The sequence below is a fragment of the Phocoena sinus genome, chromosome 9 (genome assembly GCF_008692025.1).
Source record: "Phocoena sinus isolate mPhoSin1 chromosome 9, mPhoSin1.pri, whole genome shotgun sequence".
NCBI classification, from domain to species: Eukaryota; Metazoa; Chordata; class Mammalia; order Artiodactyla; family Phocoenidae; genus Phocoena; species Phocoena sinus.
This window is the reverse complement of record NC_045771.1, coordinates 86,649,722-86,675,970: the sequence shown is the minus strand read 5'-3', so window position 1 is coordinate 86,675,970 and position 26,249 is coordinate 86,649,722. Positions and strand designations below refer to the sequence as shown.

At 36.1% G+C, this 26,249-nt stretch overlaps 1 protein-coding gene across 6 annotated transcripts in view; it reads right to left on the bottom strand.

Annotated features, from left to right (window-relative positions):
• Window positions 1-15,538, bottom strand: part of FAM185A (family with sequence similarity 185 member A) — a 67,881-nt gene extending 52,343 nt beyond the window's left edge. For 5 of the 6 annotated variants that reach the window (XR_004351390.1, XM_032642711.1, XM_032642714.1 and 2 more), the window contains exons 1-4: window positions 14,896-15,538; window positions 12,246-12,355; window positions 6,651-6,743; window positions 1,447-1,585 (exon numbers count right to left, since the gene is read on the bottom strand). Coding sequence is in view for 5 of the 6 variants with exons in the window: in XM_032642711.1 (XP_032498602.1) it covers window positions 1,447-1,585; window positions 6,651-6,743; window positions 12,246-12,355; window positions 14,896-15,322 (769 nt within the window). In the remaining variant the exon portion in view is untranslated. The remainder of the gene's footprint in view (window positions 1-1,446; window positions 1,586-6,650; window positions 6,744-12,245; window positions 12,356-14,895) is intronic. The other variant, XM_032642715.1, reaches the window with a different exon arrangement.
• Window positions 15,539-26,249: the final 10,711 nt, after the last annotated feature.

Sequence of the window (26,249 nt, the reverse complement as noted above, 5' to 3'; positions counted from 1 at the left end):
TTAAAAGAAAGCAAAAAAATTTAAACATTAATGAATTCAGTGTAAACACGGTATAAAGCACTGCAGAGAACAGAGCTGTTCTTATCCTGGGTGTTAATCAACATGTGACATGATAAGGAATTAATTTTCCACTAAAAATTACTCAATATATTAAGTACAGTACTTTTAATCACAATTAACAGTTAAAAATACAATGCTTACATAAAAGTCATTGTTGAAATATGGAGTTACAAATTACCAGAACTATTCAAGGCACACCTCAGTAAACAAAACAAAAAACAACAAAACTGATGAATAACTAACAAAACTATTTGCTTTATTTTGGACTCAAATAATACCTTAACCCTACAAGAATGGTTGATGAGGTTTAACTATGAAATTGAGGTTCAAGAATTATTTCAAGCATATAAGTACTCATTTTTTCAGATTTTTTTTAAACTGTAAGACTACCTGCCAATTTGCTAAATAGCATGGTTTGCACTAGCCAGGTTTTCTAATACCACCTAATAATTCATGCTGACTACTAAAATCTGGAGGTTTTACCAAAATGTATAGATAAATATATTCAGCTTTCCTACAGAAGTTAAATGAGTGGACTACGTACAGCAAAAGTTTGTCTATAACTCCTGGAAAATGGTCCAAAAGGCATTTAGCAGATATGTATATACTACTTGCCAGGATAAGAGATTCTTAATTCTATGTGTACATATTTCAGAAAACATACCTGGACTTAAATCATCTGCTATGTGGGAACTGAAGAAGCATGCTGAGTGACACTGAATACCAGCATGCCCTTTTGCCATATTACTTCACCATTACATTCTCTTCTTATTTCTTTCAATAACACAAAAGTTAACTAAGTAATATTACATATCTGCAGAGACATGTTTTAAAAGTCACAAGATGATATTTAATTAAAGAAAACTGAAAATGGCAGGGCACTGGGAGGACCTGGTGCTAGTACTAATACACATAAAGCATTTCAGCCAAAATTAGTATCACTGAATTGCTATAATCGGATCTCACACAAATGTTTCATTTGTTAATTTAATCCTTAGCTTTTCTATCATAACATAAAAGCAATCACTCAGAACCCATCTTTATTTTTAACACTGCTTTTATTTAATTGTGCTTTCCTCTGAATATTCCTGCACATATTTCCTTTGTGTTTGCTGCCTTCTATAAAGAAATGCATTAAAAATCGGAATTATTATTAGCTTCATGTATAACAGCATAATATTCAATTTCTTGCCAAATAAAAAATTCAGTACCATATGAGTCACTTTATGTTGTGGGTTTTTTAAAAGATGGTTACTCTGCAATTAATTATTTAGAGGGGCAGCTTCCTATCGGCAGATCCTCCTTCACCTACAAAGAAACACAGTCATCTCTTAAAATTTATGTCATGTGGCATATCTAAGATGTATTAGGCCTCTGTCACCTTACCATGAACACTTCCTAATGTAATATCCCCAGCAGCAGAAGATAGAAATGATGATTCTGTGTAAAGACACTTGGCTTTCAGCAAACCATCTTCAGTAGATACATTAACAGAACTTCCCTGCAGTTTATCTACGGTCACAGTCTAGTAAGAGAAAGACTCAAATCAGTTCATTATAAAATGAAGACTGGTAAAAAGCCAGAATTAGTGGGCAACTAATATGTACAGTACACGGCCAATTTATTGACTTCAATTCCCCAGCTCTAAATACAAGATTATGAGCAACAGTGTTTTCTCTGTGGAATAGACCCATTATATTCCTTCATTTATTTAGATTTTCTTTAATTTCTCTTAATAATGTTTTATATTTTCTATGTAGAGTTCTTCATCTTTTGTTAAATTTATTCCTATTTGATGTATTCTAAATGTTATTATAAAAGATAGCTTTTTAAACTTCATTTTATCTTAACTGGCTTTTGTATTTGACCTTAAATCCAAAACCTCACTAAACTCACTTAACTGATTTTAATAATCTACCTGAATTAAAACAATTTTTCTACATGCATAATTATATTCTTTACAAGTGATCGTTTCATTTCTTCCCTTCTAATCCTCATATTAATACTGCTTTTTCTGTTCTTTCCCGCCTTACAATCTGGCTCAGGCCTCCAATTTAACAGTGAATAGAAGTGATGAGATAACAAGTAAGCATCCTTATCTTATTCCTATTCTCAGAGGGAAAGCTTACAACATTGCATCATTAAGTATGGTGTTTGCTATAGATATCTTCTAGATCCCTTTTTTTTTAGATTAAAGAAGTTCCCTTCTATTTCAAATCTGTTTTGTTGTTGTTGCTGTTTAACTCATGAATGGGTTTTAAATTTTAGCATACATTTTATCTGATTTTATTGGACTCTCGTATGATTTTTCTCATTTCATCTGTTAATGTAGTGAATACACTATTACTTCTAGAATTTTTCCACTTTACATCTAATTAGTCAGTAGCTTTCCATGAACAAAATGGAAGGATTTTTGTATTATCCCTAAACTTCTCTAACAAAATCAGTATGCATTATGTCTCAAATATTGAGCCCAATGTAAAATGAAGGTATCTAATTAAGGATTCCAAATTATCTTTATAGTATTTTAAACAAATGTTTTGTAAGCATAAAGTGAGCGTTAATATAAAATTGTTGACATAAAACTGAATCACTAGGAAGGCTTGTCACAGTTTTGCCCAGGGTCAAATTCAAGCATTACACTGAGGTATTTAAAAAAGAACATCATTGTTTTCAACACATTGGCATCAGTATTATATTCAATCATTATACTTCCTTCAAAAATTGTTGAGTTCGAAATATTATTTAATAAGAATTGAGTTTCAAGAATCCTAAAATATTAGAAGACAGATAAACTATAAAACAGAAATTAAAGTACCCAGAGGTTGTTATGGAAAGCAAACTAAAATTACTTTGCTGTCCAGATTTGAAGTATATAATTTTGGTTTTAATGGACTTTTATTAGGTATATAAAATACCAATTGCTTCTTATCTGCTACAGCTAATTATGGATTCATAGGAATTTTTAAAAAATCTAGTTTCAATAAATCTGTCAAAGAAAGATATTTTATATACATTCAGATTTGTGAGAATACACGTTTTGCGTTCCTCAGTGTAATAGTAAGGTTTAAAATTTCTGAAAAAATTTATGCTTTACCTACAAAATTTCTTCATGAAAAGTTGCTTTATGCATAGCTTAAAATTCTCCAAGTATTTCCATAAAGCAGACAACAAGTATGAATACTCTAGCTTTTTATAAATAGTGAGGCTGTTTTAGGGAATATGAAAAGATAAATGTTGCAAGAAAGACTTGAAAACTTAATTGAATTGGCAAGGGGGAACTTTTGGTTAGACCTCTCCCCACAACCAAATAAAGCTTTTAAGACACTCCTTATGAGTTATCAGGAAAATGCCAAGGATTTACTTTGTTCATTAAACACTAAATATCTTACCCTGTAGGAAGCTAAAAAATATCCTCCCCTGCCCCACCAAACTAAATGAAAGCAAGCAAAAGTACAACACTCCTCATCACAATAATATAGCTATTTTAACCAATCAATCCGTAAAATTAATTTCAAAGAAATAGAAAATTCACTAAGGGCCATATATAATGCACTATATCAGATACTAACTAGAACAATTAAACTTAGGACACCATAGTTTACAGCAAAATATTGAGGATCTTATTTATAGTTACTAATGCTAATGGAACAAACACTCAAAAAAATAGATTAAACTGTACAGCTTACTTATTAAGTGAAGTAGATATTTAAAGAAAGAACAAAATGTAGATCCAAAAATACCTTTCTTAGAGAGATAGTGCTATAAATTAATTTGCTTTTCTATACAAGAGTAAATTTTTTTCATAAAGTTTAGTTATTATAAATCAACATTATAAAATAAAAATGAAGTTTTAAGGAAAAACTGTGGCCTTGTAGCCAAACTAAGAAAGAAAGGTCAACTGATAACTATATTATCAATTCATTCAACAATCATTCATTCAACAATCCATTCATACAATGGATTTCTATCTTGTCTGTATCAAACTTAGGATACTGAAATTAACAATACAATTTAAAAACAGCCATTCCATATAAAATGATACATAAAGAATATACTGTTTAAGTGTTTATAATGCTCACTTGATTCTCACAATCTTTTTGAGCAGAAAAAACAAACAATACCATCCCTATTTTATGAATAATGAAAACAGTCTCAGTAAAATTAACTGGTAGGTCTAGGACTGGCCAAATTACCTTTCCTGTGTTTTACCTTACCTTTCATTCATCATTATAGTCGACACTATAATGGAGTTAGCTATGCAAGACATTATTTTAAGTACCTTATCTGTATTATTCATTAACTCATTTAATCCTCATAACAACCAGTGTGAGTTTAATGTCATTACTATTATTCTATTTTCCAGAAAAATGAGGTTAAATAACTCATCTGAAGTTAAAGAGCTTAGTAAGTTGGCTGAGCCAGGATTCAAACCCAGGTACTCTGGTTCTCAATTATGTGCTCTAAACAATTCACTATGCTGCCTCTCAAATATCCAAAACACATTTCTATGGAAGTTGTATATCAAAAGTTAACATATTTCATAGAAACTTATTTTATATAAAACCTCAGAAACATGCCCTTAAAAAGTTAATACTATGCATAATATAAATAGAAAGAAATATCAAAACTGATTCTTTAGTACAACACAAAACTCCATCAGGCAGGAAACAAAATAGTATAACAGAAAGTAGGAATAAATGAATATTCAATAAACCATGAAAGTTGAGAGGATAATGAGTGGAAATAGTGGTCAAAATATTAAAAATAGAAAATAATTAAGATGATTTAAATTCCTCTTTGATAGTTACATGTGAACATCGATATGCAATATTCTGCAACTGCAGTTGTCCAATTTCCCTTTTGCACCTCCAAGACCACAACAATCAGAGAGGTGAAACTAAATGCTGTCTCAAAACAGCTGCCACATAAAGCCAGGCAGTGTCTTTCACCACTTTTTAAAAAGATAAATTTGAATATTTGGGTTTAAACAGTCTCCCACAGGTTCTAAGAGAAAGGTGATGGAAAATAAAAGTGACAATTGTAGAACAATTAGTGTTATAACCTACCTTGTTTAATTATGCCAACAATAATCTACATATAAGATACAATTCCTCCCCACCAATTATCGGAGAATACAGCTGAGTATGGAATTGAACAAATTTATGACAAAAGAATCCTTGCAAATTGTCTAACTGTAAAACAAAACGTGGCTCAGACCTTTCTAAAAGATTTAAAACATTACTGATCATGCTAAAAAATTGTGACAATTTATACTTCAAAATTATACCTTTATTCTTAATACTATGCTAAACCACAGAAAGCAACAAAAGTTGACTGAAAAAATGCAAACTGTCTTATAACAATCAAAGTTCCTATGAATAATAAAAGCTTTTGGAGAACAGTAATGCTGTCTAATGGTGCCATCTTGTGGAAAACACTGAAGAAAGTTGAGTTTCGAAACTCCTAAAATTGCCTAAAGGCAAAATAAACAGGACTTGGAAAAAATACTCAAATAAACCTAACAATAAGAAAAATTTAATCCCACTTATTTTGGTATTATGTAATGACTGATTTTAACCCATGATCATTAAGAGTAAAATCTCTTCAGAATTAGAATTCAATATTAAGTATTTGCAAGGGATGAACTGGGAGTTTGGGGTTAGTACACAAACTATTACATATAGAATGGATAAACAACAAGGTCCTACTGTATAGCACAGGTAACTATATTTAATATCCTGGGATAAACCATAATGGAAAAGAGTATAAAAAAGAATGTAGGGCTTCCCTGGTGGCGCAGTGGTTGAGAGTCCGCCTGCCGATGCAGGGGACACGGGTTCGTGCCCCGGTCTGGGAGGATCCCACATGCCGCGGAGCGGCTGGGCCCGTGAGCCATGGCCGCTGAGCTTGTGCGTCCGGACCCTGTGCTCCACAACGGGAGAGGCCACAACAGTGAGAGGCCTGCGCACAGCAAAAAAAAAAAAAAAAAAAAAAAAAAAAAAAAAAAAAAAAGAATGTATATGTGTGTATAACTGAGTCACTTTGCTGTACAGCAGAAATTAACACAACACTGTAAATCAACTACACTTCAATACAAAAAATTTTTTTAAAGAAATATTAAGAATTTAAAGATGTTATTGAGGGAGTTCCCTGGTGGTCCAGTGGTTAAGACTTCGCCTTCCAATGGAGGGGGTGTGGGTTCAATTCTTGGTGGGGAAGCTAAGACCCCACATGCCTCGTGGCCAAAAAAACAAATCATAAAACAGGAGCAATATTGTAACAAATTCAAAAGACACTAAAAATGGTTCACATCAAAAAAAAAAACTTTAAAAAAATAAAACTTAAAAGTTATAAAAAGATGTTACTGATTCCAAATAAGTAACTAAATATCTATCAAAAGTATTAAATCACAAATTTAAAATTAAATTGTATAATATTTAATCATCTCAGTTCAAGTTTGAATTTACTAATGAACTCAAATGCATTAAAAAGGGAATGTTTTGCCACAAATTTTGCAGAATCTACCCACTGTGTGAGCCAACCAGATGCAAAATTGCAAGTACTAGAAAAGAAAATTACAATCTTACACTTTTATCTGATGCATGAATATCTATATTTCCATAAACCGTTCCCAGGCAGATCACTTTACCTCCTTTTGTTTGAATATGTAATTTTTGACTCTGAAAGACAAATACAAAAATTCACATAGAAAAAGAGACAATAAATTTGACTTATACTAATAAAAAATGTTCCAACATTTTATACATTTCTTTTAAAATAATAATAAAGCAGTAAAAGAGGAAGTAGAAATGAATAGAAATGCACTGTTTGGAATAATAACATCAGTGAGAAAAGAATGTCAACTGCTGTTAAAGTGATTAAATAAAGCTCCTTGGACTCAAAGGAAAAAAAAAAGATACTTGGGTGTTCTGGTAGCTTCACTGAAGAAAGGGTTGGGAATCAAAGATCACAATGGCTAACTAAACATACATCATGATGAGGATGACAACAATAATCACTGTTCATCATTATTAATATTCATCATTAATAACAGTAATATTTATTACTTACTTGGCATTTTCTTTGCACCAAATAACAATGTTCACTACTTTATGTGAACTAACATTTAATTCTCACAATTCAGAGATGGGTATTATATTTTTCCCATTTTACAGAGGAAGGAATCCAAGAATCAGAAAGGTTAAACAACCTTATCAGGTGACACATTAGAAAACAACAAAATCTAAACTAACAGACTCAAGCTCTGTATGATTTCAAATCCTACATTCTTATTGCTGGAGTCACCTGAAGAAGTATATATTCACACTTAGGATAACAACCCACTGACTGTTAAACTTTCTAGTACAACACAGCCCAGAAACTGGAACTAAATGAAAATGTCTCTAAGAAAATAGCAGTTACGGTTAGCCTCCTCTGCTAGACAAAAAAAAATGTGTGTGTATGTAACACTTGATTTCACACTTGGCAAGTGTGGCAGAAACTATGATAGGTCCACAAAAATCCACTTTTTCCCGAAGTACAGAGTATAGCTGGGCCCATGAAGAGACAATGTTTTCCAGCTTCCCTTACCTCCTAGGTGCTGCTCAGTTCTTGCCAACAGAATATAAATAGAAATGTTATGTGCAATTTCCAGGCTGGTGCTTTTAGAAGAACTAATGTGCGTTCTCTGTGCTCTGCCCCTGCCACCAGGTGCACGTATATTACAATAAGGCTCTAACAGATAGCAGAGCCAGAAGATGAAGGGAACCTACAATACCTGAATAGAAATGAGTCACCCACACACTTGGACACAAATGAAAAATAAACTATAGTTGTGTGTGAGCCATTAGATGTTTGGTCTATTTTTTAGGATAGCTTACTTCACCTTAATATTTGCATAAGTCTTCAGTTCTACCACATCTATAAAGAGAAAAAGAATAGGTAAATACCAGAAGAAGAAAAATAGCAAAAGCAAACCCACCAATACCAGCAACGGTAGAGACGTTATCTAAAAACTGGGAAAAAAAAAAACAAAACAACCTTCTGGTTGCTTTACTCAGGGGGAAAAACAGTAAAACCTTGGGTAAAATGGCCCAGGAATGAAGTTAAAAAAATTCAGTGAAAAGGGCAAAATGAAACATTCTTAAAAAGTTTATCTATATTACAGCATGGTAGACTTCATGCCCATAGAAACATGAGTCAGAAGTCAAACTGTATTTAATACAGTCTTTATCAAGCAGACAAGTAACTGATGAACCTTAGAAAAAAGTATCTCCAAAACAACTGTTATTTTATTTAAATCAGGAGTTCTTTTTTTTTTTTTTTTTTTTTGCGGTACGCAGGCCTCGCACTGTTGTGGCCTCTCCCGTTGCGGAGCACAGGCTCCGGACGCGCAGGCTCAGCGGCCATGGCTCACGGGCCCAGCCGCTCCGCGGCATGTGGGATCCTCCCGGACCGGGGCACGAACACGTGTCCCCTGCATCGGCAGGCGGACTCTCAACCACTGCGCCACCAGGGAAGCCCTAAATCAGGAGTTCTTAACCAAGTTTACACGACATTCTAGACAGTCTGTGAAACTTATGAAATTGTAAGCAAAATTTCATATGTGTGCATTTTTTCTAAGGAAATAATATTTTCAAAGAGGTCTAAAGCACAAAAATGTTAATAGCTATCATTAAGTTCAAAGCTCATCTAATTTCAAAAAATGTAAAGTAGATTATAAAATTTAAAAACATACTGATCTTGGGTGGCCTCGGCCTGCAGCAAGATTTCAGTTCCCTGCCAGAGACTGAAGTCAGGCAGCAGCAGTGAGAGCTCTGAATCCTAGCCACTAGACCACTGGGGACCAGTGGCCAGTGACAAGGCCCTAGACTATCAGCTGTGTAGAAATGAATTTTCACAGAGACGGAAAGTAGTGAAGCAAGTAAAGTGTTTAGGAGGAAAAAGTACAGTTCTTGTGGATAGAAACATGGGTGGGCTCAGAGAGAGAGTTGCCACCTTGTGGTAGTTTGAATCACTTTTATGGAACATTTCTTCCAGGTTTCCTTTGACCAATCATCTTGCTTTGCCTGGTTCTGAGTCCGTATCTGGTATATCTCAGGATCTTCCCCGTGTGTGTGCGCGCATGCATCTCTCAGCCAAGATGGATTCTAGCAAAGAGGCCTATGCACAGTTGACCTCACTTACTCTGGGGTGGTGCCCCCTCCCTTGTGGACCTCCAAGAAGCCTTTCTGGGCATGTGTAGTTGGGAAGGTCTCCTTGACTTTGAGAATAAGGAATATGTGGTCTTTTATCTCTTATCTGGGAAGGGCCCAGCCTCCTCTCTCCATTGTCCTGCTATTGATATTTTGAAGTTTCTGGCCACAGGGAATGAACTCCAGCTGCTTACCCTGGGGCCCATCTATCTCCTGCCTCAATATGCAAAACAAAGTAGTTAAAATGTTTAAATAAATCAGAAGCTATTTAGTATAATATAAACTATTACTATTGCATTTTTTAAAAGTGCAAATATGTGGCATTCAGTGAGTTAGTACTGCCAGACATTTTGCTTGGACAATAAGGAAAGGTGGAAAGAGCATGAGCTTGGAATGCAGAAAGACCCAAGTTCAAATTTTAGCTCAATTTATTAGCTGTGGGAACCTAAATGAGTTCCTTAATCTCTTAGTAGCTCACAGTTTCTTCCTTGACAAAAAGAAGATAATTCAAGGATTAAATGAAGCCTTAGCTACATTTCTGGGTACATAATAAGGACTCAGTAAACAGTAGCTGTTACTATTGCTATAAACATCTTATAACATACATCAAATATATTTCAAATCCTTAAAATGAGTGGAAGAGAAACTTACATTAATAGGCGATCACTAATTAGAGATAATGATATTGTACTATATTTAAAACTTAAACCAGATATTTCACGAAGCATTCCCATTCTGAATTTAAGTCAGTTAAATCCTAAGATCTCAAGAATAATTCTCTTACCTCTTAATTCTCCTAACTACCATTAAGATTCAGCGGACCCAATTCTAATTCTTGAATTTCTTTTTTGAGCTATTCTATTTGTAGGACTGATATTTCATGACTTTTATTCTTTCTTAGAGGTCCCCCAAAGAATAAATAGAAAATTTACTCATTTTTTAAATACAATAAAACTCATTCTATCTTAAAATTACCATAATGGTTCACTGGACTCCTTTGTAAATCTAAAATACATTATGGGATTTTAGTATTCTTATTTTTCATATGTCTCATAACATTCTGCTATTTCATTATCCTAGCAGTTATTTCATTATTATTTGTCAATTATTCCTAACTATGCTAGAAAATGTCTAAAAGAATAAGACAACAGAAGAATGATGAACTTGCTTCAAATGATGGTTCTCAACTAAAGGTGATTTTTGTTCCCCAGAGGACATTTGGCAATGTGTGGAGATATTTTTCATTGTCCTAAGTGAGTGTGTTTCTTGGCACTTAGTTGGTAGAAGCCAGGAATACTGCTAACCATCCCACAGTGCATAGGTCAGCCCCTGACAACAAAGAATTTTCCAGCCCAAAATGTCAACAGTGCCAAAGCTGAGAAATCATTTTTCATTTTATGCACATAATGGCAGAAAAAAGAAAACTGACAAAATAGATCTTTCAGAATTATCAGATGGATCAAAAGATGATTGCAAAGAGACAGACAGCAGTACAGCAGCTTCTAATTTTCGCGTGAAATTGAAAATCTAAGACTCTAAGTCTCCAGAGAACAATATTCTAGATGAATTCTGAAATTCAAGCATTGATGAGAGACCAATATATTTATAAGGACAAAAATGAACCATGGTATTCTCATCCATTTAGTCACTCAACATGAAAACTTCATTGTGCAATCTTCTACAAGAACTGGAACCATCTCATTTTTCCAAAAGGATATGTAATAGTATTCTTTAATCGTTTTTGATATTTGTGCAACTAAACTTTTCTTATTTTTTTGGCTGCGCCGGGTCTTTGTTGTGGCACATAGGATCTTCGTTGCGGCATGCAGGCTCTTTCAGTTGCGGCATGCAGGATCTAGTTCCCTGACCAGAGATCAAACTCAGGCCCCCTGCATTGGGAGCATGGAGTCTTAACCACTGGACCACCAAGGAAGTCCCTGTGCAACTAAATTTACTGAAATGGTTCACATGTGAAGACATGCCAAAGGTAGGTGTGCAAATAAAAGTGGCTGGGACAAAACAAATAATGTAAAAATTTTTAAATGCATCCAATTAATCATACTAATTACTGTTGATGCATCTAAAAATGAAAATGTTTTGCAATTATGAAGCAAAGATGCCTGACTTCAACAAAGTTACATACCACCAAAGTTCACAAAAGTATTGAGTTTTGGGTCTTCCCTGGTGGCGCAGTGGTTGAGTCCGCCTGCGGATGCAGGGGATGCGGGTTCGTGCCCCGGTCCGGGAAGATCCCACATGCCGCGGAGCGGCTGGGCCCATGAGCCATGGCCGCTGAGACTGAGCATCCGGAGCCTGTGCTCCGCAATGGGAGAGGCCACAGCAGTGAGAGGCCCGTGTACCGCAAAAAAAAAAAAAAAAAAAAGTATTGAGTTTTGAATATGCAAGTGTAAGTAGTATCAGTAGTAACAATAAGCTAGAACTTATCAGAGATGTATTTGAAATCATTTAGAGCTGAGACCAATCTAATTTTAAGAAAATTAAATATAAAAGCGTTGTTACAAAGTGAGACGAATCATTTGCTGTTTAGCACAAATAACTACTTAATCCTTAAGTAATGAACTACCTGGTACATTAAAAATGTGATTAATTTAATATTTTAAGCAAATTTATAATGCTTAACGACTTTTCCTCACTCCTTAATAAATGGAAGAAAATCATTCGTTAAAACTAAAATTTCTTAAACTTAGTAAGATCTGAGAATACTAAGAATGTATTATTAGTATCACTGTATACTTTGAAATGAAATCTAAAAGGAACATGACGAAAACCTTCAAAGTTGCTACAACCTCTATACTTTCATAACAGAACTGACAAACTTTTTGCAAGGAATTTCTGAGTGATGAATAAATGATACTCAATATTTCCAATAAACGACGCTTGAATAATAACCTTAATTTGATACCGCAGTTCACAGTTTAAGGTGTTTTAAAAAATAATGTTGAAACAAAATTAGAAAAATATTTATACCTTAACTGACTGTAAGATGCTGGTCCCCTGTTCAGTTTCAATTTTGCAATTATCACACTCAATATTTTCGACTTTTACACAGCCAGACCCTGATGACTTGATATTCAAATCTAGAAATGAAAAAAAGAAAAACCAAGTTAGTACTACGGTTAATGAGCTCCAAAGCATTTCAGTGTCCCGCAGAAATCCAGCTCCTCAGTTTACTGAATCCTGGAAAGAACAAAGCTGTCAGCAGCCGCTCTCTAAAGGTAAGGGATCTCCACCACAGCAACAGGACCACATGTAAAGCCCTTTTCTACCAGTTTTTAAAAAGCAGTTATTTCTGTTGGCAGATATCATCTAAAGAGAGAAAGTAACATAGGAGATAAGTAAAGCAGGTCAAAGCTTCCAGTTCTTATAGAAGATCACAGAAGCCTCTTCGCCACTGAGAAAATACACAAACACAGATTTGAGTAAGAGTGCAGCAAGTTAACAAGTCATTATGGTGAACTGGATAAGTCAGTTAGCTTATTCTCTTCTATATTCATGAAAGTTTAAAGATTTGTTCCCAAACTTTCCCCAAGTTAAAAAGCCTACTGCAGGAGTGGCATGGATCAGTATATATGACCATGAGTTCGGTTTTCAAATCCTACCTCTAACCTTTCATATGTAAAAAATGAAGATATTATCATGCAGCTATATCACAAGGTATTTGAAGTAATAAAAAGTGGGAACAACTTTGAAAAATCTAGTACTGAATAATATTAAAACCTAAAAATTGTGGATAAATAACAGTGATATATACGAAGAAAATTTGGCAAATAAGCCATACTTAGCTTTAAAGTTTAACTTTAAATTCAATTTAGGTGTCTCTGTATAAAAATTTAAAATTTTTAAAACACTGATATTTAATACCTAGTTCAAATAAATATTGATGATTTCCCTTAGAACAGATCAGAGAATTAATGCTACCCCAAACACAAACTACTGGGGTCTTAGCACTACAATTCCAATAGTCATGACATAAAAATCAATTTCTACAGTTGAGTATATGGCAGTCTCTATAAAGGCAATATTTTGGTTAGGATTAATATAAAATACATAAAAAGACAATTTTACCCCATACTTACATGGATGCAAATGTAACTGCAAAACTTTCAGCTAGTTAAGTAGTGTTACAACATAAGATTTGATCTCAAGCAGTAATGATAGGCATGGGAAGAAGAAAACAATTTCTAAATATACTCTACCCTCAGTAGGTGGGTAGAGAAGTTAAGGCTACATACTGAGTGGTAGTAATGCTACGCTCACTCATTCACTGAAACAGTTACACACGAACTGGAGGAACATGAGTAAGTATGAGTAAAACTGAATTATGTTGATTTGAGGGCCTGTGGAATATCCACATGTTAACACTAAATTGGAAATGAAATTCTGGCTCTAAAAAGACGAATCAGCAAATAAGGTTTGGGTAGTTCCATTTTTTTCTGTGCTGCCATAAAATTTTGCTTATCTCTATTTCAATACTCAGTCTATTTTGTACTGCATAATACATTGGCAAATCTTCCTCCCCACCCCAGACTGTTAACATTTTGAGATCAGGGTCTCTTATTCACCTAGGCTAGTTAAAAACAAGTTGAGAAGCAATAAGGCATAGTGGTTCAGCAGACTCCAGTCAGTTCAAATCTCAGCTCCACCACTTTATATCTGAGAGAAAATAGGCATATTTCTTGATCTAACCCCACTACAAATTAAATTTCATGAAGGCACGGATTTATTCTACTTGTTCACCCACAATAAATACTTAGTATATGAAACTTGCTGTATCTCAATTCCCTCATATTAAATGGTGACAATAAGTGTCTATAATACAGTGCAACGGTAAGGATTGGAAAAGATTATCTTAGAAGTGTTAGTTGCTATTACGATCTTCATTAGTATCTTCCTTCAGTCCCGGGAAGTTGGAGAGCCAGGGAAGACTTTCCTAGAAAAGTGTTGCGTACACAGTCGTTTCCATGGGAGAAATAACATGGAACCCAAATACCCAGGAAACATATCTGGCAGCCATTATCAGTTGAAGTTTCCCAGGCAATCTTACTATGTGTTTTTCTTCATGGCCTGCTACTCAGAGATCATTTACTTAGGCCAAAATCAGTGGTGACGTTTTCAGTAAGAAGCCGGGTGCCTATCAGAAACCAAACACCTGGTCCAGGTTCGATGGAACATGCTAAAGACAAGGCTGTTTGGGGACAGACGCCAGGCAGTGAGCAAGGGGAAACGCGGATGGTCTGTCATGCCACTGAGTGGATTATCAAGATATACTTTAACCCTGAAAAATACACCACATTGTTACCGACGAAGTGCAGTGACACAAATAGGAACAAAGTGCCAAAGGAGAACAGAAGGGGCTCCACAAATGTTATTCGGCTTAGATTATTCCAAATCATGTTTCCATTCAATTTATAAAATTGCTGTAATTGAGAACCTAATTCCTAACCACTGCCCAGAAACCCAAAGCACAACAGAAAAAAAGAGGCAACCTCCGAAAGCGTAAATTGTAAATTACGTTGGAAAGTCAGATCCAAAGGGACCAATTAAAAACTAGGTCGGCCTAATTCTATAAATTCACTGGATGTGCCCTGGGACCCAAGCCCGTTTAAACTTCACTTGCCAAACATCAGGGGCGCGTTCACTTCCACGGACGCCTGGGGGTCGATGACGTCAGACACGATGGCCACCTCCTTCTGCGCCTCGTCGTACCTCACCTGCAGGCTGGCCACGGCCCCACCCTCCACTCCGCTCACCGCCACCAGCACGCGGTCGCCGTCCGGGTAGGTGAGAGGGTCCAGGGGCCTCACGGCTAGGGAGCACGGGAGCCGCGTCCGCAGCCGGCCGAAAGGGCTCACCAGAAGTGCCCACTCCTTCGGAGTCCGGCACGCGGGACCAGACCGAGAGACGTCGGGCTGGGACCCACCTGAGCTGTACAGCCGGGCCTGACAGGCCCCGCACGCACAGCGCCCCGCGACCTCGCTGGCCCACACTCGGAGCAGACAGAGCCGGAGGCAGCCCAGCCCCCATCCCGAGCAGGGGACGAACATGGCGTGCTCTCACGCTCCCTCAGATCACCTCAGCCACAGGCTAGTCTCGCCACGGCCAGTCGACTTGGCCGCTGTGCCGGCGCAAGTCAAAAGGGAGGCACTTGAGAGGGTGTGCTGAAGCAACAGCAGGACTGCTCACTTCGTTCAGCAATTTAAACCTCAGCTACACACGCCTCGGGGGCAAATTGGAATTTCAAAGCGCTAACTATCCACCCTGACCCTGACTCCTCGCCTCCTCCCGCCCTTTCGCAAAGGCCGGTGGGATAGGTAGTTCTAATGGTGTCAGACGTCGAAGGGCTCGGCGGCTTAAAAACTACATTTCCCAAGAGGCAATGCGCAAGGTTGTTAAGGCTAGTAAGAGCAGGTGTTACACGGGACTCGGAAGGCAAGCGCTCCTTTCCTCTAGCCAATTATCCATTGGAGGGACGGGGTGGGGGTGGGGGGGAAATCACACCAGAATCCAACTGGCCAATGGAAAGCGTGGAAGGCGAAAGATGGGCAAGGCTGTGTGGTTTCCTTGGATACCGAGGACGCTACTTCTTTGGAGAGGGTGGAGCTTTGGAGTGAGACGAGGAAGCCAAAACTCACAGAGAAAAATAGGAGCCTGAATAAGGATCAGGACCGAGGAAGTGGTAGGAAATTGCGCTTTTAAAGGTGAGAACTAGATGCAAAATAGGAGTACCCTCAGTGAGTGGTTAGTTCCAAACTTCATTAAACTAGTGCGGGGTACCTTGGGACAGAGAATCCCTAGGCAAGAGGATCAAGACCAGTTAGTGTTTTCTGAGGAAACTCCCTCTTTGATATCAAATGCAGGAATAGCGTTAGAGTCCTGTCTCCTTCCTGACTCTAAGTGATCTTACGTCAGTCATTGAACGTCTCTGGGTTTTAACCGCTCGCTCTTAAAATGAGGTCAATAATACTTTCCTTGTCTTGCCTCAAAGGGTTTTTGTAGGGATCAAATGAGATAATGGATGTGAACACGCTGCACAGGCTGCCAAGTTGCAATTTAAATTATTACATTTTTATTTTATAGCATAGACTCTAAGTTACCAAGAAAAATCTGAGCGATCACGATTTGTGTTGACAGCAGCACTGTTCCCTTTGACTACAAATGATCCTCGGTTTTAGGACTAAAATAAGAGACAGAGGGGGGGGAGGAGACATAGTGCCATGGGAAGAGTATGGAATTGGTTATTTTCCTGGCTCGGCCATTGGTTTATCTGTGTCACCTACACCTGTTTCTTCCACTTTAAGATGAAGAAGGATTGTACTAAAGACTCCGTAAGGTCTGTTTTACCTTTTATTATTTTGTGGGCAATTTAAAAATGAGAAAAGATTTATTTTCTCCTTTCCTGCTATCTCTCCCTTTCTGTGCCAGTTCCTCCTCCTACAAATTATTCCCTAAGTTCTTTAGCAAAGACACCCTGCAAACAATGACGTCCGATAAAATGCAAGTGCTGAAACTGAATGCCATAAAAAATTGAAGCCCTTGGCCAAGTGCAATAACCAGAATTACTGGGAGTAATAGTGGTAGAGGGATGGGCTAAAGTCCTAATGAACTGAGCTAAAGTCCTCAGGGGCCCAAGTCATAGGGTGCTTTGCAAGCCATTACCTTGTTAGAAATTCAGTGTTTTTCTTAAGTTATCCTTTCCTCCTTTCTGTCCCAGTCCTTCCTCCCTCCTTATTCTTCCTCCTTATGAAGGCTCACAATAGGTGCAAGCTTTTAGGTTCACCAAGTTCCCACTGCATACTAGTTCTATCCTTGGCTTTGTGTTTCATTTGGTCATAATTATTCAAACTGATCTTCAAACAGTCTTTTTAATGAAAACCCACAGGAATGACTTTGAAAAAGGCATTGGCTTAAGCAAGTTGAGAATGCACTTAAATTTGTTGTACCCATGCCAAACATTTTTAGATTAAATAGAAAACCCTAATAGATAATCTCTTTCTATGGTAATTTTTCCTTTTCTGACGCAAACCTAGTTAGTGGAGTTGGCAACTGAACAATAATTGCATATGTGGCAAAATCATTGTTTTACGATTTTCAAATAAACAAAAGAAAATTGACAAAAAATTACTTTTTGGATCATCTGAGTTTTAAAATGGAGAAAATTATGTATATTAAGGTTAACGTAAGATATTAAAAATTTATTGATACTTTTAAAGGTCTAATGACATGTAGCAAGTCTGTCCACATATCAGTAATGACCAATAAAAGTACTACCTTCCACCTGTATGACATTATAGTATTCAAAGCATGTTTACATGTATCATCTCATAGTATCTTCACAAAACACTCTGTTTGGCAGGGCAAGTATTATTTTGCTTACATTATTGATGAAGAAACAAGTTTTGAAAGGTTAAAAAACAATTAGAAGGTCTGGCCGTCTTACCACTTTGTCAAAAGGTCCTTCTATCTTCCTGACACCTTTGGAGAAAAAAAAGTTATTTATGAAATGAATAGAGAGTCATATATAACTCTCCTGCATATTTAGAGGTTACTTGTAGCATACTTTTACACGTTCAGTTTTTTAAAAGCCATTCCTGTGGTCATGAACATGTCCAGCTGGTAGGAGTGTAAGTTATTAAAACTTTCAGAGTTCAGTTTAGCAATATACATAAAACACCTTAAAAATATGTGTATCCACGACCTGGAAACTGTACTTCTTGGAATTTAATGTAAACATAAAATTAAGGATGTTCACAAAAATTTACATTTACAGAATTTTTTTTTCAGGATTACTTACGATAGTAAAGAATTGAAGCAACTTAAATGTCCAAAAATAGGAGGGTGTTACATAAATTAGTATACGTATGGAATATTATGCAACTTAAAATTGTATTTTGAAAACTATTCAATGAAATGGGAAATCTTCCATAACATAATTGTAAAGGAAAATCCTACAATTCTCCTTCTGTGTATGTCTCCTTGACTCTCACACAACTACCACACTCACATAGCTTCACTTCTGACACTTCTAGTAATCAAATGTGTGGAGGTTTTCCCCCTGCAACAAGCGACAATTTAACTCACTTCTGACAATAATGTTAGATCCCACAGGTTAGGGACTCATTTCCCCAAAACCACTCCCATCCACTTCAGATGCCAGTCACAAGTAGTAGGTCCTCAGGTTACCCACAACTTCTATCTCCTCTGGTTACAAACTGGAGATTCCGACAACCCCCTCCTCAGGTTCTATTCATTTGCCAGCGTGGCTCACAGAACTCAGGGAAACACTTAAATTTACCACTTTACTAAAGGATTTGATAAAGGATGCAGATGAACAGCCAGATGAAGAGATGCAGAGGGTGAGGCCTGGGAGGGTCTGGACCACCGGAGCTTCTGTCCCCGTGGAGCTGGGATGTGTCCCCCCTCCTGGTGTGGGTGTGTTCACCAGCCTGGAAGCTCTCCAGACCCCATACTAGTGGGAATTTTATGGAAGCTTCATCACATAGGCATGATCGATTACTAACTATATTTTCAGTCCTTCCTCCTTCTCAAGAGACTCAGGGGTAGGGCTGTAGATTCCAAGCTTCTAATCATGTCTTGTTTTTTTCTGGTGACCAGCCCTCATCCAGGAGTCTACCCAAAGGTGCTTCATTAGAACAAAAGACACTCCTATCACCCAGGAAATTATAAGGGTTTCAGGAAGCCTTTGTTAGGAGCCAAGGGCAGAGACCTATATATATATATATATATATATATATATATATTTCTATTATCTCATAGTAATATTAAGTGACATGAGTAGAATACCAAATTGTATATATAGTATGATCTCAATTCTATAATAATAGGAATTTTAACATATATTCCATAGAAACAATTGCAGAGGGAAACACACAACTTGATAACAATGCTTATCTCCAAGTAGTAAGATGAGTTATTTCATTTTTTTATGTGTCTTCAATAATGAACATATATTACATTTATAATTTAAAAAATTTAAATGTACTTCTTAGCATATATTGTTTCCTAAGACTGACTCAAATAGTGAGTCAGTCTTTCTTACCATCTAAATGCCATCTAAATATTCTAAATGAATATTTTACTTAATTTAATAATTAATATTCAATAAATGTACAATTTAATATACCAAATGAAAATTCCATATTGAAATTTTGTTATGATTGACTATTCTGATAGTTAAAGCCACAATTTAAGCAGCTGTTGCCTAAACTAGCCTAGTGATTAAATCTTGACACCTTGCCCTGTGATGAAGAATTAACAACTTCACACAGCCTAATGGAACAAATTTATTCAACACTGGATTATACTTTCTGTAAAGTGAGTTACATTCTCTCATTGAGGGACCGAGTCATTTCAAGTGTTGGGGCAGGGAGGGCGGGGCCCCTGCAGCTGGGAGTCCCCTCCCCGCCAGGGCTCTTCTTCAGACTTTCCTGAACTTTGGCTGAAGTCCCCTGGCTCCTGGCTGAGCTCAGGAGATCCCCTCTGTTTGTCTTCCATCCCCTTCAGAGGGGCCAACTGCTGTGGCTTAGAGAGTCCTCTCGGAGTGACCCATCATCAGCCCCTGAGGCTCTCAGGCTGCAAAGTCATAAATATTCAAGGCCTCTTGTCCATGATAGGAAATGGTCGCCATGTTAAGTTCTGTGGACTGAATCTATTCAGAAAGGGATCTCTCTCAAGTTTAAAAAAGGGAAATTTACTTGCCTTGTGCTACAAAAATAAGAAACTTAAAGATTTGTCCTTAAAGATCCACTGACTTGCAACTTCAAGGTCCTAGGTGAGGATAACTTGTTATAAGTACTTTCATTACAGCATTAAAAAATGCCAGGTAGGTTTTATAAGTCGATGAACTCTACAACTCCTACACCTTACGAATGACAGATGATACTTGCATGAAATTGGCAACTGTCTTCCAGGAAGCCCTAGGATTTACAAGATGCTCTGAGTGACATCAGTCACAAAAACCATGTGTGGACAGCCACAACAGACTGTCACAAAAACGAAAAGACAACCTACAGAACGGGAGAAAATATTTGCAAACGATGTGACCAACAAGGGCTTACTTTCCAATATATACAAACAGCTCATACAACTCAACAACAGAAAAACAAACAACGCAATCCAAAAATGGGCAGAAGACCTAAATAGACATTTCTCCAAAGAAGACATACAGATGGCCAATAGGCACATGAAAAGATGCTCAACATCACTAATTATTAGAGAAACGCAAATCAAAACCACAACGAGGGGCTTCCCTGGTGGCACAGTGGTTGAGAGTCCACCTGCCGATGCAGGGGACATGGGTTTGTGCCCCGGCACGGGAAGATCCTATATGCCGCGGAGCGGCTAGGCCCGTGAGCCAGGGCCGCTGAGCCTTCGCGTCTGGAGACTGTGCTCTGCAACAGGACAGGCCACAACAGTGACAGGCCCGCGTACTGCAGAAAAAAAAAAAAAAAAAAACTACAATGAGGTATCACCTCACACCAATCAGAATGGCCATCATTAAAAAGTCTACAAATAACAAATGCTGGAGAGGGTGTGGAGAAAAGGGAACTCTCCTACACTGTTGGTGGGAATGTAAGTTGATGCAGTCACTGTGGAAAACAGTATGGAGGTTCCTCAGAAAACTAAAAATAGAATTACCATATGATCCAGCAATGCCACTCCTGGACATATATCCAGACAAAACTATAATTCAAAAAGATACATTCACCCCTATGTTCACAGCAGCAGTATTCACAATAGCCAGGACATGGAAACAACCCTAAATGTCCATTGACAGATGAATGAATAAAGAAGATGTAGTACACAGACACAATGGAATACTACTCGGCAATAAAAAAGAGCGAAATAATGGCATTTTCAGCAACATGGATGGACCTAGAGATTATCATACTAAGTGAAGTCAGAAAGAGAAAGACAAATACCATATCACTTATATGTGAATCTAAAATATGACACAAATGAAATTATCTATGAAACAGAATCACACACAGAGAGCAATTTGGTGGCTGCCAAGGGGGAGAGGGTTGGGAGACGGATGGAGTGGAAAGTTGGGGTTAGCAGATGTAAGCTTTTATGTATAGAATGTATAAATAACAAGGTCCTATTGTATCACCCAGAGAACTATATTCAGTATCCTATGATAAACCATAATGGAAAAGAATACATTAAAAAAAAGAATGTATATATAACTAAATCACTTTGCTGTACAGCAGTAATTAACACAACATTGGAAATCAACTATACTTCAACAAAAATTTTCAATAAATGGACAGCAGAGGGCATGAGAGAGTTTTCAGAAAAAATGTAACCTAAAGAAAGGATTCTGGAATTCAGTTTAAGTGGGGGAAGCCCTAGGATTTTGCTAACTTTCTTAATTATAAACTTTTAAAATAAATATATATTATGACCTCTATTCTTCTTATGAATCTTAATAAACTCAATAATCTAAACAAATAACTAACAATACTGAGAAGTAGTTAATGAATTTGTAGGCAGTCCTATTTGAAATCTACATGTTATTTATTTTGATGTAGATGATGTACAGGAAAAAGCTTGTTATTTAATGTAGTCAAATTTCCCTCACTTTAAACACCTTGAGAAATTGCCTAGTTTACAAATATCTGAAGAAGATTCTCATGGTTGGGGTGGATATGAGTACTTTGTACATTAAAGCAATATGTATTTGTGTGTGTGTGTGTGTGTGTGTGTGCGTGTGTAAGATAATATTTATTGCAAACGGAAAGCTAACATAATAGAAAAACTTTAAAAGCTCACTTTAGGCTAGAGTTCTTGTATGTGCTAACACTTCATTCCATTTCTACAAAGTAGCACTAGTGTTGCAACCATTTACACTATAGTAGCATTAATATACACTTTGAGTAGAAATTCCATTTACATTTTATATAATTTGAGGCTATGCTGTTAGTTATGTATAGGTTCAGGGTTAATATTGCTTCCTGATAAAATTTTATTGTCGTTAAATAATGATCCTCATTATCCCTAGTACTGCTTTCTATCTTGATGTATATTTTTATCTAATAATAATATTTTCATCCTTTTATTTCAAACCTGTGACATTATATTTGGGACTTGTCTCTTATAAACAGAATACAGATAGATATTTTAAATCCAATTCAACAATCTGTCTCAACAAGTAAATTTAATCCACTTACTTTTTTTGGTAATTACTATTACATTTGTAATTATTCTTACCATCTTCTTTTGTGTTTTCTATTAACCTTGCCTTTTTTTGGCCTTTTTGTTGCTGTTGTTCCCCTTTTTCTCCATTCATATCTTTAGCTTAAATGTTTTTCTTTGTTCACCTTTTCCCTCTGTAGTAATTTGAAAGGCTATTTTACTTCTAATCATTATCCTTAAATTTTTCACATACTCACTTGACTTAGCAAATGGCTAATCAATATCTCCATCTTCCTCTCAAAGAATAGAATTCTTTAACATATGTCTTTTCCCTTCCATCTTCCATGTCATTTATTGTCTTGTGTATGTTTGTTCTACCTTGTTTTTGAAGCCACATGATAGTTGTTGCTATTTATATTTAATGCTTATTTAAATTTAGCAACATTTACCAATTTATTTGCTCATCTCTTTCCTTCTAGATTCAGTTTTGTTTTGTTTTGTTTTAAATTTATTTATTTATTTATTTTTGGCTGCGTTGGGTCTTCATTACTGCATGCAGGCTTTCTCTAGTTGCATTGAGCGGGGGCTACTCTTCATTGTGGTGTGCGGGCTTCTTATTGCGGTGGCTTCTCTTGTAGCAGAGCACGGGCTCCAGGCACATGGGCTTCAGTAGTTGTGGCATGCGGGCTCAGTAGTTGTGGCGCATGGGCTTAGTTGCTCCACGGCATGTGAGATTTCCCAGACCAGGGCTCAAACCTGTGTCCCCTGCATTGGCAGGCAGATTCTTAACCACTGCACCACCAGGGAAGCCCCTGTTTTTTACTGAAGTATATTCACTGTATATATTCAATGAGAGTCTCTGAGTAGTTTCTTCAGACTTTGAAATGTTTTTATTTTTACCTGCTCTCTTAAGTAATAATTTAGCTGACATATACTGGCTCTCAGTACTTTGAAGAGGTACAGTTTTTACTAATGAGAAGTCTTCTATCTGTCTAATTTAGTTGCTTTGTGGAGAGTCTGCTTTTTCTCTTTGGTGATTTTTGGAATTTTTTTCATTGTTTTAATAGTTTACATTTCAGCACTCTGTGTAGGTTTAGTTCTTTTTGTTTGCTTTGCTTTGTTTTAAAGTCAAGTTTATTGAGGTATAATTTATACACAGTAAAACTCACCCTTTTTAGGTATACAGCTCTATGAATTCTGGCACATACATAGAGTCATGTAACCACTATGACAATCAGGATATAGAACTTTTCCATCACTGCCCAAAGTTCCCTCATTTCTCTTTGTAGTCAATCCTTGTCCCCCAACATTCACCCCTGGCAACCACCGATCCATTATCTGTCCCTATACTTTTTGCCTTTTTCAGAAACTCATGTAGTAAATGGAATCATATAGTATATAGCCATTTGACTTAGTATAATATATTTGAGATTCATCCATGTTGTTTTATGTATCAGTAATTGGTTTCAGAGTTTTATTCCATTATATACATGTACCACAATTTGTTTATATATCCACAAGTTGATATTTTGGTTGTTTCTAGTTTTTGGTGACTATATAAAGCCAATATAAACATTTGTATATAGTTTTTGAATGGATATATTTCTTCATTTCCCTTGAATGTGTATTTACATATGAATGGGGGATGGCTGGGTCATGTGGTAAATGTATTTAACTTCATAAGTAATATTTAAACCGTTTTCCGAAGGAGCTACACAATTTTGCATTCCCACTAGCAATATGTGAGAGTTCCAGTTACTCCACAGCCTCACCAACACTTGGTATTGTCACTTTTTAAAAAACCACTCTAATAGGTGTGTAGTTCTCTCTCATTATGAGTTTGATTTGCATTTCCCCAATTACTAATGAAGCGAGCATATTTTCACATTCTTATTTGCCATTTGTATATCTTCTTAGGTGAAATATCCATTCAAATCTTTTGCCCATTTTTTGTTGGTCTGTTTGATTTCTTATTATTGAGTTTTGAGAGTTCTTTATATATTGTTGATACCAGTCTTTTGTCAGATACATTATTTGGTCACATTTTTTCCCCACCTGTGGCTCTTGTTTAGTTTCCCAACACTGTCACCTGAAGAGCACATCTTTTAAATTTGAAAAAGTCCAATTTATCTATTTTTTTCTTTTATGATTGTGGTTTTGTGTCCCATCTGAAAACAAAACAAAACCCAAAACTTTCTCCAAACCTAGGTTGCAAAGATTTTCTTCTATGTTTTCTTTTGGAAGTTTTTTACTTTTAGGTTTTACATTTAGGCCTATGCCTCATTTCAAGTTAGGTTTTGTAAATCATGCAGGCTATGAGTTGAGGTGCATTCTTTTACATAAGGATGTTAAAGATCAGTTGTTCCAGCATCATTTTTTGGAAAATATGATCATCTTAATGGATTAAAAAGAAAACATGTAGCAAAATTCAATACCCATTCCTGATTAAAAATCCTCCATAAACTTGGAAGAGAAGGAACTTCCTCCACCTAATGTAGGCATCTATGAAAAACTTACACTTAATACCATATTTAACCATAAAAGACTGAATGCTTTTTTCCTTTTAAGATCTGAAACAAGGCAAAGTTTTTCACTCTCACCACTTTATTGTCCTAGAGGTCCTATACAGTACAATAAGGCAATAAAAAACTGAAAGGAATCTACATTGGACAGAAAGAAGTAAAATTGTCTATGTGCAGACAACAGGATCATCCAAGTAGAAAATTCTAAAGAATATTATACAAAGCTAACTGAATTAATTAAAAAGTTTACAAGGTTACAAGATACAAGGTCAATAACAAAAATCAATTCTATTTCTAAGGACTAAAAATGGCATTTAGAAATTGAAATTTAAAAACAATACCATTTACAATAGCATACAAAATGTGAAATACTTAGGGATAAATTTAATGAAATACATGCAAGACACCTATTGTCTGAAAACTGTAAAACATTGCTGAGAGAAACTGAAGAAGATCTACATAAGTGGAGAGAAATACCATATTCAAGTAAAATAAGACTCAAGATGGCATATCACTCCACACTGATGTACTGATACATTGGTCAGTCAAAATTCTAGCAGCCTTTTCAAAAAATAGAAATTGACAAGTAACTTCTAAAATGTTTATGGAAATGTAAAGTACCAAGTACAGCCAAAACGATTTTGAAAATAGAACTAAGTTTGAAGACTTATACTACTTCATTTTAAGACTTACTGTAAAACTACAATAATCAACATAATGTTGTATGGCTTTAAGAATAGACATTTAAATCAATGGGACAGAATAGAGACTATAGAAATAGACCTACACATATATGCTTAGTTAATTTTTGAGAAAGGTGTTATTATAATATGACAATGGGAAGAGGAGGCTCTTCCCAACAAATGGTGCTGGAACATTAAATATCCATATGTCTGTCCATCCACTCTCCAAAAGAACATCAACCTTTACTTCACACCATACATAAAAATTTGAAATAGTTAAAAGATGCAAATAGAAGAGCTAAAACTATAAAAGTTCTGGAAGAAAATACAGGAGGAAATCTTGTGACCTTGAGTTTGGCGAAGATTTCTTAAATAAGATACAAAAAGCATGAACCATAAAAGAAAAAACCCAATAAATTGGATTTCCTCAAAATTCAGAAGTTTTGCTCTTCAGAATGAAGAGACCAGGAGAGATTGAGAGAAAATATTTATGAAACGTATTGATAAAGGACTTGTATCCAGAATACACAACGAACTCTTACAACAATGATAAGAAGAAAACCTGATTTTTTTTTTTTTTTTTTTTTGTGTATGCGGGCCTCTCACTGTTG